This window comes from Myxocyprinus asiaticus, chromosome 49 (assembly GCF_019703515.2).
Source record: "Myxocyprinus asiaticus isolate MX2 ecotype Aquarium Trade chromosome 49, UBuf_Myxa_2, whole genome shotgun sequence".
NCBI classification, from domain to species: Eukaryota; Metazoa; Chordata; class Actinopteri; order Cypriniformes; family Catostomidae; genus Myxocyprinus; species Myxocyprinus asiaticus.
Genome location: NC_059392.1, coordinates 9,777,785 through 9,789,896, shown reverse-complemented (window position 1 = coordinate 9,789,896; position 12,112 = coordinate 9,777,785). Strand labels below are relative to the sequence as shown.

The following is a 12,112-nucleotide window of genomic DNA, read 5'->3' as shown; positions in this document are numbered from 1 at the left end:
ATAGATAATACAGAACACAGGTGTCTGGAGACCATGGATGTGTCTGGGGGCGGGCGTGCCCCCTTACATTTCCCTTGTGCCACCCCAGTTGGACAGCGAAACTACCAAGGCAGTCAGATGAAAACACAATTTAGCCCACACCAAAAGATCGCATGCTAGCCTCGCTAGAGACACGTTTAAAACTTGAAATTCTTAGGTATCTAAAAAACCGCGGTTCCCCTGTTGAAGACAACAACGACAGCGAGATGTGGCTCAATGGTCAAAATGCATCTGTCAAGCACGTTTACATGGAAAAACAAATGATAAACAGCAAAAATGCCTTTTTTAGATCTTTTCATCTGGAAAGCATCACATTCTAATTAACATCCGCTAAACATCTTAAAAAAATCAGATTTACAAACTTTTAAAATCATAAATGTCTCAAAGACATCTTCTGACATCCAAGCAGTGTTGGGTGCAATGCATTACAAAGTAATGAATTACTGTAATTAAATTACCTTTTCATTGAAAAAGTAAAGTAAGGGATTACTCTTAATTTTTCAGTAATTTAATTACAGTTACTTCTGATGTAAATTCAATAAATACTGTATAAACTATAGAACAATTCTATTTAAAACAATAGTGAATTTCAAATCTAAATTTAAGGTCTAATGTTAAAATATATGTTTTCTAATTTATGCTGCCCCTTTAAATTATTTGGCCAGCTCATGAATAATTAATTTGATTTTATATAATTTATTTGAAAGAATTAAAAGAATAGTTTCATGTCTATCCTTGTATTTTCATCTGGTCGAGGTTGTAGTAATTAGTAATAAGTAATGCAATTACTTTTCTGACAGAGTAATTAGTACAGTAATCTAATTACACTGTAGAAGATGTAATTAGTAGTTAGTAATTAATTACTTTTTTAGAGTACCTTACCCAACACTGCATCCGAGAGTTACGGAGACGTATTGCAGATGGGCAAACAACTTAAAAAATGCATCGTCCGATGTAAATACCCTTATAAAATGCACGTATGGGGTAAACGTTTGAAACCCCAGTGAGTTTTCTACAGCATTTTTCAAACACAGCGATTTAGTTCACTTTGCGAATCGGTTCGATCGAATCATTCAAAAGAACCGGTCCAAAAGAACGATTCGTTCGCGAGTCAGACATCCCTTTCCTTGTGTATGACAGCTCAGATGAGAGAGGACCACGACACCGATGGGCAGTCCTAAATCTCCCATAGTATTTTATCAGCTACTCAAATCCGAATAGACTAAGAGGGAAGGTGTATATAGATATATTTATATATTCGCGATATTCGTGTTGTCAGGCCTCTCGTGTGGAGGATTCATCCCGGGATATTGAATGGAAGCGGCGGCTGAAGGGGCGGCCAGTCTGTTTGAGGCCGGGGATGGGAGCCCGTTATCCGGGGCAGCAGCATCCGAGGACGCGGAGACGGAAGACGGGATGGAATCGGGTAACTGAATCAATCGGGGTTTTGGTTTGAAAGACAGTTCATGAAAGACATTAGATTCAAACAATGTCATCGGATTTCATAGGTCAATAGGATGCACACGAGGAGAGCTAGCTGGACTAGCATTCATGCATATAAGGGACATTCATGCATGAGATTTACTATCCGTGCATTATATTACTGGGGTTCACGTGCAGAATGAGAGAGAATGCATCTTTAATAGGCCTATATGGTTACATTAGCATGTTATCACCTGGTGTAGAAACCAGATTCAGCTAGCCATCAGCATAGTAGTGGCACTGGTAGGTGACAGATGGTATGTTGGGGGTTTGCAGGTAAGAGATGGGTTGAAGGGTTGTTTTGGATCAGTACTGGAAAAATCTGTTTTCATTTGTGGTTTAATGTTTAACTGTCTTTCTACATCCTTTGCATATGCAAAAAGGGAATGCATGTGGAATTTCTTTCCTGGAAAAATCAGATTACATGCTACTTATGTTATGGACATTTACCATCATGAAACATATGCAATATGCTGTCTTTGTCTTGCATTATTGTAAAATCAAAACACCATCTTCCCTTCCTTCTTAATGTCTTTTGTTTCAGATATCTTTGATTAAAGATTACAAAGAGTAATGAGATGGTAATCCCATGGTACTAAATGTCGTTTACCGTTGTATTTACATGATATTACCATAATAAATGTCCAAAATAGCATGGTATTGCCATGGTTCCAAGCTGAAACTTGGAAGAGAGAAAGATGTTCTCTTATGTGTTTACAGATGCTTCATAAACTTGAATTGAAGATGATCATTGATCCAGACTACACTTTCACATACAGTATAGCACAGTTCCACATAGCAGAGAAAGTTATTTATTAAATGCATTCTCATTTCTGCCCCTGAGATTGTGTAATTTCCTCTTGGGTTCCCTATTGGGTTATTTCTGCTGTTAATAAGTTACTATTCTGTGTGTGAGGTGTTAGTGAGTCTATTGAAGAGCACAAATCACAATCCACTCCTTAAAATGCCTGTTCAGGGGGGCCTGGGTAGCTCAGCAAGTAAAGACACTGACTACCACACCTGGAGTCGCAAGTTCAAATCCAGGGCGTGCTGAGTGAATCCAGTCAGGCTTCCTAAACAACGAATTGACCCAGTTGCTAGGGTGGGCAGAGTCACATGGGGTAACCTCCTCGTGGTCGCTATAATGTGGTTCGCTCTCGGTGGGGTGCGTGGTGAGTTGTGCGTGGATGCCACGGAGAATAGCGTGAAGTCTCCACATGCACTAGGTCACTGCGGTGACACACTCAACAAGCCACATGATAAGATGCAAGGACTGACGGTCTCAGACGTGGAGGCAATTGAGAATGGTCCTCCACCACCCGGATTGAAGCGAGTCACTATACCACCACAAGGACTTACAGCTCATTGGGAATCGGGCATGCCAAATTGGGGAGAAAAGGGGAGAAAAAAAAAATGCCTGTTCAGATTGTATTTAACATTGACCTTTAGAAAACTCTTCTCCAGCATATTTTTGACAGGATTTGTTGTTTTGTGTATGCATAAAAACTATAAAAACTTGCCTTCGTGGTTGTGGTTACTGTTTTTCAAAGGCATAAATGTCAAAGCAATTAGTTCATAGTAGCCTAAATGTCACATGCTAAAGTGATGATCATTTCATGTGCAGTATCCTTGTCATCTACTCTTTAAAGATTGCATAAAATCAGAATTGGAGTTTTGTGTCGTTTAGTCCATGTCTATTAGCTTTGAAGCCATCTTTATTTCTACAACTGTGATTTGCCTTGTGCTAGTCACAAGTAGGTGGGAGGGACATTCTCATTCTAGAGAGTATTTGATTGGACAAAAATCTGTGTTGTGCAGGATGAGTCATCAATATTTTTGATCCGTTTTCCTAGAAGAGAAAGACTGGAAAATTTAAAAGCATATATCCAGCATGATCACACGGTAACTTGACATGTTGCAACCGAATGTTCTGGTACCCTGACATTGTCCTCATTCTGCCCAAATACTGACAAGTGAAAGGTCACACCTAAAAAATCTATTGCCCTCTTGTGGTCTGAGGTTTGTAACCGCCAGAGCAACGCAAGAGCGCACGTAATGTATGTACAGCGGGACCACTCGTTGGCCATGCGTTGGCCAAGCGCTCGCGTTTGTGTAATTGCGTGAAGTACGTTTCGGCCTTAATAGGAATAATGTCAACACAGGAAAAAAAGCTGTGCCCTATCTTGTCTCTAATCCCCAAAAAACTGTATCCAAACATTGTTGGTATACTCCCTCCCTAATTCCGTGGTGTTGGCGTCTCCTGCCTGGACATCCTCCTGTTTTCATTGGTTTACTCCCTCATGTCTCTTGTGTGGATGGGTGTGGTAAACCATGCTGAGTGTTGTAGAACACGCAATGACATGAAACATGTTCATGGGGTCTCACAGTAGGTCTCAGTGAGTACATTTTTCACTTGAAGTGAGATTCACTGCAGATTTACTGTTATAGAGTGTGTTTGCAGTGTTTATGCCCAAATTCGTTCCTAAAAGACAAGTCTCTACATTAATTGAACAGAATTAGGTAGATTTCTACATTTTCTGAAGAAAATGTGAGTGCTGTTTGTCCACAAAGTTTGACCACAATGCTAGGGTGTTGTGGGTGGTTGCCAGGGCATTGCTGTGCAGTTGCTAGGGTGTTCTTGGAGGTAGCTATGGTGTTGCTAGGTGGTTGCTTACTGGCTCAAGTCAAAAGAGCCAACCCCCAGAATATCTTTATGATATTTTGATCCCTAAATATGGCGCAGGTCGCTTCTTCAATGTAAGTATAAGTGATTTTTTCGCTATATCTTCACGAAAATCGTAAGATTTGTGCATTAGAAAAGTACAGACGGTGCAAAATAAGTCACATGAGAAATGAGAAGCATTGTTTTGACGTCAATGTTAAAAATCAGTAAAATAAGCTGTTTTAACCACTTGATGATGATTTAAAGTAATATACTGCATATGCAGTAGAAAATTTGTAATTTGTCTTGATTACATTCTGAATTCATTGCACTAATGTGCTAACATGCTATACATGGCCATAATATGTTATTCCTTCTGCGATTTCATAGGATTTGTGCCGGGGAAAAAAAGAATATTTTCTTAATGAGTATTTTTGTCTCATTTTCCAGTAAAAAGTAAAAAACATTGCTTCAGAAGCTGGACGACACAAGATATTAAGTCTTGTTTTCAGAGAAATCAACCTAAATTTAGTGGGGTTTATGCTTAAAACAAGAAAATAACTATCTTCCAAGTTTTTGTCTTGTTATAAGCATAAATGTTACTAAATATAATGTGTTCTCTGAAAACAAGACAAAATATCTTATGTCATTTTTGCTTCTCAAGTAAATGTATCTTGTTTTCAATGTTTCCAATCTTGTTTTTCATATTTTCCTGGAAAACGAGACATATTTTATCGCTTTTTGTCGGCTGCAAATAATAATAGTTTTTATGTTTGCCCATGCCCAATAATATTGTTGTGTTGCGCCATGGCTCTGTCTTGTTTTGTTTACATTTAACCGTGATGTATTTTTGACTGAAACGCTTTGAGATCGCGATTTCAACTCGAAGATTCCCACCTCTGACTTTGTCTGGAACACAGCATGTATGAACAACAGTAATAGTGATGCTTGCCTTAGCAAGAAAGCACCACTACTTACAGGATGATATTTCTCAGCATCTTATATAAATAAGTTTAATGAACCCATTTATGTCCATCTGAATGATAAAAACTGTATTGCTTTTATGGTTTAGTGTCTGTCTTACAGCTTTTGTATAAAACTCACACAAAGACACTCAACTCATTACGGAAAGCACTGAACCAATGAATGCCGAGATAGTGAAAAAACCTTTATTGTAATTAATTATAAATTGACTTTGAGGTTATTACCACCAAATGGGCCATCTCAAGCATCCACTTAATAATGGTAGCATAATGGTAGTGAATTTACTCGATTAAAGAATCTTTTAAATGTGCAGACAGAGTTTTGGTTTATACAGATAACATCCCATGAGATACATATATAATCAACCTCTAGGCACTATTCAAAAGCTCATCAAAGCCATGTAGTGTTATGGCAGTCTATTTGGCTATTAGATTAGATCTGGTGATATTTTATCAATATTTCGTTTGGATTATTATAATATTGCAATTTTGTAAGTTTAGTGTATTACTATTCAAAACGGATACATTGTGATCTTTTTCTCACTTGTTGCTTATTCATCTTCATTGAACTAAACATCCTGCTTTACTTCGCAAGAGTATGAATCGAAATTAATGGAAGTCTAGAATGACCGCACCTCTTTTGTCTTCTTAAACATTTGCTCTGTGTGGTGCTCAGTCTCTTTTCCCAAAAATATTAATGTGAATTATGTAACTTATAATATCGATTCTTGCCTGTACAATCCGTAAAATACAGTATTGTGAAGTAAAACATTGCAATAGTTTGAAATATTATTTTTCCCCTACTTCTATCGCCTATAGAGGTAGTATCACTTATTAAAACAGAGCAGGTCTATGTACACACTCCACTGTGCTCTTTCCTCTACCAACCCTCTACGATCATGTTGGAGAAAGAATCGTCATCGGCTCGTACATTTTTATTTTTACTCGCCAGACTTTTGACGACATGTAAGCGTAATGTAACTAAAAAAATATATTAAGCAAACTGAGAGAGGGGGCCTCTTCATATATATTCACGCAATATAGTATAATGTAATTTTTTTTTAGATTTTGCTTTATGATTTTAATCAAATTTTAGCTTTTTAGAAATGTACAAATTTCACATTCTATCAATTTACATGATGTCATGAAATCGCATTTTTAATAATGATACAAGCTGTTGTCACTGTTTGAAATTTCGTCCACATTTTTAACAAAATAATTCACAAGGTAGGAACCTAATAATGAAAATTAGGGGTCACGATTGTGAAATTTGGCTGACAACTAATTGTCAAACAAATAATTGCGATTATGATGATTAATTGCCTGTTTTAGGGCTTTGATGATTAATTGTCTGTTTTAGGTGTTTCACGAATATGACAATTAATTACCATACGAACTCACTATGTGTGCTTCATGCACACAACAAAGTCATTTATACAAATTTAGTTTGGGTCATATAATAAAATAAGGGTATATGATTTCCTTTTCAGGCTTCAAAAACATATGAATGACAGTTAAATATAAAAGTAAAACATTTTAAATAATTAAAATAATATTTTAATGATCAAAATATGTCTAAATAACTCAAATATATCTCTTTATATAAAATATAAATTCTTCACATTCACACATTATTTTAAGGCTCTCTGATTAACTCACAAGCCCTTATTTCTCGTGAAGGAAGACTTTGAGATTCTGTTTCTTGCATTTTATCATCTCCACAGAAATAGAGCAGGGCATCTTCTCTGTCTCACTGCGTGTTATTAACACTGTGTGAATAAACCCACAATGACCACGGACATTTGCCATTACTGGCTGTTAAGTGAAACCAGAGCGCTTTGCGTTCACAAAATTAATACGTTTGTACCTTGTTTATATTTTCGCGGGAGTTTGGTGCAAGTCTCTGTAGACGGCATGCACATCAGAGCGCTTGAGAAGTGGTTCATCTTCACATGCTCTCAAGAGAGCTACTCTTGTGACGTCCGTGGTGCGGTTCCCTGAGATGCTCGGAGTTCAACTGAATGAGACACAAGTGCTTTTTCCTGCGCGCTCATGCAGGGAAAGACGAGGCTGAATCCAGCTTCTTAATCAACTGCTTTTAATTCAGTAAAAGGGCCTTGGTGCTTCGACACTACACAACTCTATCACTGGCGAGTGAAATGTTAATATTTACTTGCCAGTGGCTAATAACAGACGTTTTTTGGTTGCATAGTGCGAAATTTACTCGCATATGCAAGTGATTTACTCGCAATGTAGAGGGCTGTCTACTGCCGAGACAGCCTGTGTTATTCTAATAGCTCGAGCTGTTGGGAGTTTTGAAGCTCCAGTGGGAAATGGAAAACAAGCAGAAATTGCATAATGATGTGTCTCTGTAATCCTTGCCTCCTTCACTGACACCCTGAAGGGAATGGAGCTTTTTACAGGCTTGCTTTAGACCAGACCAGGGTGCTGGAAGACACTCAAGTCCCATCAGCAGCTTGGAGATAGTCGGGCATCTCCTATGGGAGGACGCAGAGACCCACTTTGACACATTTATTTTCAGCAGGGCTGATAACCATAATTTCGCCAAGAAGACAAGGTACCAGATCAACGTCCTTGTTGTTCCTGTAACTCCAGTCCTATCAACCAATCAGATTTCAGGAATAGGAAAAGGGGTAGGTTTAGGTTCAGGCTTAGGGCCGGAGCTAGGGGCTTGTAGGGCATATCCATCTATTGTTTCCTTCCAATTTTAGAATTAGTTTATGGTTAGAGTAAGGGTTAGGAGTTAGGGATGGGGTTAGGACTATGTTTGAAGAATGTTGTTCCAGGACCTTCAAAGTATGTTGATCCAGGAACATGTCTTAAATGGTAAAATCACTGTCATCTGGAGTTGCCTAATTATTTACAAGAACATAAGCTTGGAACTTAAATAGCTGAAGATCAATATTAATAAGATCACCTCTGCTTATGCATCATCACCTGAGCAACAAAGGAAAGGGGCTAAACGGGTCAGAAGAGGGCGAGAGGCAGTGAGGTGAGGAATGTGTTTCTCCTCCATGCATGAATCTCCCTTTTTGTCTCGGGCCATGAGCTTTTGCTTAGACAGACCTGACAGCCTTTGGAAAAAAAATCAGATGTCAGTGAGCACGTGGTAGTCTAGTGGTTAAGGTTGCAGGAATAATCCATTGCGCATCACTATTGTCACCTCCAGCAAGCATCCTTAACTTTGGACCAGCGTAATTAACCTTGTATATGTGTACTTTAAGAGTGCTGTAAATCAGATGAATGAATGAAATTTGTTAGAGGAAATTCGTAGTTTGTTTTTCGTTTCTCAAATCAGAAGTGAGCAATGAAAATGGTTTTGGGTGCCTTACCTGTGGGTTTAACCAGAGACTATTTAGCAGAGATAGGCCACTTCTCTTACAATGAATGTGGAAAAATTGGAACACCCAATGTTCAACGGATGTAGAAAGGATGTCCTGCCCAACAGGTAAAAGAGCCAGTCACCTTTCAGATACAGACATTTCCTGGCATGGGGCCTGGGTAGCTCAGTGAGTAAAGTTGCTGATTACCACCCCTGGAGTTGTGAGTTCGAATCCAGGGCGTGCTGAGTGACTCCAGCCAGGTCTCCTAAGCAACCAAATTGGCCCGGTTGCTAGGGAGGGTAGAGAAACATGGGGTAACCTCCTCGTGGTCGCTATAATGTGGTTCTTGCACTCAGTGAGGCACTTAGTGAGTTGTGCATGGATGCCGCAGAGAATAGCGTGAAGCCCCCACACGCGCTGTCGCCTGGCAATCAACTTGAGGATGTGCATGCGCATTAGCTATACAAGATTTTTTTTTGGTTTTTTTTGTGAAATCTGAGGTAAAGAAACAGATTTTATGATTTCAGAGTTGTCAGATTTTATCGCTGATTTGAGATATGTTCTTTGATCGTAATCTTGACTAGGGCTGTGTTGATACAATCAAATATCGATATATCGCAATACTTTTACTTAGATCCATGTATCGTGATATTTTCAGTGCAGTCTGAGACGTTTCTACGAGGCAAGAAAGAGACTAAAACTGATCCAGCAGGATTCATGGTTTATTTAACAGACATGATGGACCTCTCTCACGCATTTGGATCTAGGGCTGGGCAAAAATACTGATTTTCTACTTAATCTTCATTTGTTTGATCCCAATTCTTAAAATGCCAAGATCACTCTTTCTTTCTATCGGCAATTCCTAACATTCAGATGTGCGTAAATACTTCCCATATGCTACAAAAAATGTCTGTGATTAGCCACTGGCTGGTAGTTTTTTACTTTTCACTCACCAGTGTTTGAGTGGTGTAGTGGCATAAAAGTTCAGCACAGAGATCTTTTCACTGCGTTCTATGAGTAAATCTATTTTACTATTTCTGTGTAATGTATGTCCAAACACTAGATCCAAGCAAACCATTTGTTGTTTAATAATGTCTCTTTTAATATCCTTTCTGTTCTTTACAGTCAGTTATTTATCAAAAACAACAAAATAAACATTTAATTCTAATCACACATAGCATGGATGCTGTAAAGAAGCCATTTATGGAGCCAGAATGATCTCAAAAAGGATATATTTACAAAAATACAATTCATAAATGTACAGTGCAATTCACACTCACAAAAACTGATTCATAAATTCAAAATGCAATTTATAAATACACAAGTGAGGGCACAAATATTTCCCCAACTGCCCACACAAATAATTCTCACTTAAATAAATTCAAAACGTTTTTACAAATATGGATCTGTCAAGTTCTTGAATCAGTTTACATCAAAACATTTGTAAATGTTGATACATTTATTTATGGATCGTTGAATCTGCATTTGCAAATCATCACGTGTGGATCGCTTTGGATTTGTGGGTGGATTTTTTGAGACTTTCCTGCCAGGTTTTGATTCACAAATTTTTTTTTTTAACATTGAGCTTTTAATCCACCAATCATAATACGCCTTGCTGAACTCTGGTGGATATCGGGCGCATTCGATTGCTTCCCAGTTACCATAGTTACTCATTTATTCCTATGAGAACAACGGGGAGAAATATCCGATAGATTTTAACAATGAAAAACATGACGAAAAGTTGTTGTGTAGTTTTTTGCACATCAGACAAAGCCAAAAAACCCAGAACTTTTTTTTTATCGTCTTTTAACCATACAGAAGCCTAAAGAAGGTTAAGTTGCAGGTAGTGTTCCGTCATCCAGGCCTAGATCTCTGCCAAACAGGCTGAGATTTGAGCAGTCACCTTGGTGTCGTTGGGCTGGAAAGACAAGTAGAGCTGTGTGTCATTGGCATAGCAGTGGTAAGAGAACCCATGTGCTTGAATGATGGGTCCCAGTAATGTTGTGTATATAGAGAAGAGAGGTGGCCCAAGCACTGAGCCCTGAGGTACCCCAGTAAGTAGCTGATGTGACTTGGAAACCTCACCTCTCCAAGCTACTTGAAGGACCTACCTGAGAGATAGGACTTAAACCAGTCAAGCACAGTTCCTGTGATGCCCAGAGTAGAGAGGGTGATATGATAGGTGTGGGTGAGAAACAGATCAATATTTAAGTCCTTTTTTACTGTAAACCTTGACATCAGTTGTATCTTTGGCAGTCATGATTCCAAGCTTGATTATTTTTCCCAGTGCCATCTAGCACTCTGCGGACTCTACTAATAAGTGTAATCGAGCTTGAAATCATGATCGGTCATGATTGGATCCTGTTCTCTTGCATTGTATGGACTTACAGAGCTGAAATATTCTTCTATAAATTTTTGTTTGTGTTCAGCGGAAGAAAGAAAGTCATACACATTTGGGATGGCATGAGGGTGAATAAATGATGAGAGAATTTTCATTTTAGGGTCAACTGTCCCTTTATCTTTTTGAGGTTTTAAATTGATGATTTTACTTTGGGATGTGTGACAGAGCTCATTTCATGACCACTGTTAGGAAAGCAATGGTAATGAAAATGAAATTTGAGGTAAATCTTGTTAAGGTTATAAAAAAGTATAAGCTAACTTAATGTTATGATGTGAAAGTGTTTTAGAAAATATTCAAATGTATTCAAATATTTTCTAGAGAATAATCTTTCCTCTGTCCCACTTTACCAGTACTGCTTAAAAAATCTGGGATTTGGTCAAAAGAGGGTCTTCGAAGTTTCTTCATCCCAGTATTGAATACTTCTTCATTTTTGCTTTTGACAAAGGTAGAAGACATCCTAAGCTTTCTTTAAAGGTACAATCTTAAGTTATGTGCCATTTAGATCATAATTCAAAATGTCAAGAAAAGTAAAATTTTCAAAAGTGTCCCACTTTGCCCATATTCACCTTAGTATAACATAAACTAAAACTAAAATGAATTTGAGATAATTTTTTTTGATAAATTTGCCCTGGTCTGCAATTGAGGGTGCCCTAATGTTGATTTGAGGGTGCTTACCCCCGTAGAACCGGGCCTGATAATTAGTCGTCTATTGTAACCCATCACCACACTTTTGGGCTCTTGTTGTAGATCATTGATCATCAACTCAAATAAGCATATTTACTGTATATGCTATGGCATAGGTAAATGTAGTCAAATATAATGAATGTTAAGTTGAGGTGTCAGGTTCCACCTTTTGAAGTGGCTGAGATCACACCAATTCTGAGACAGTGGAATTTCAGGAGGTGTTATGCTAACTCATTAGCACTGGAATTGTTGTGAGCCCAAATTTTAGAGCCCTGTTGTATAAGTTTTCAATTTCATTATGGCTTGACACTTAGCTGAGGCTATGTTAAGAGGTGATTTAACGTCATGTCCCAGCTCGGAATAAAAATGGTATGTTTATTTACATAAACGCAGTGATTGGCCAAGCATGATACTCAAACCAGTTTAGGTTGGTTTAAACTGTGGTTAAAGTTGTTGGTTTTTTCAGCAGGGCTGTCAAGTGGCCAATGCCCAATTTAGAGCCGCTTGTGGCCATTGA

At 38.2% G+C, this 12,112-nt stretch overlaps 1 protein-coding gene across 3 annotated transcripts in view; it reads left to right on the top strand.

Annotated features, from left to right (window-relative positions):
• The first annotated feature begins 1,197 nt into the window (after positions 1 to 1,197).
• The window catches only part of LOC127438414 (phosphatidylinositol 4-phosphate 5-kinase type-1 gamma-like), a 41,819-nt gene continuing 30,904 nt past the window's right edge, over positions 1,198 to 12,112 (top strand). For all 3 annotated transcript variants that reach the window (XM_051693990.1, XM_051693989.1, XM_051693988.1), the window contains exon 1: positions 1,198 to 1,465. In XM_051693990.1, the coding sequence (XP_051549950.1) occupies positions 1,354 to 1,465 (112 nt within the window). In that variant the 5' untranslated portion in view covers positions 1,198 to 1,353. The remainder of the gene's footprint in view (positions 1,466 to 12,112) is intronic.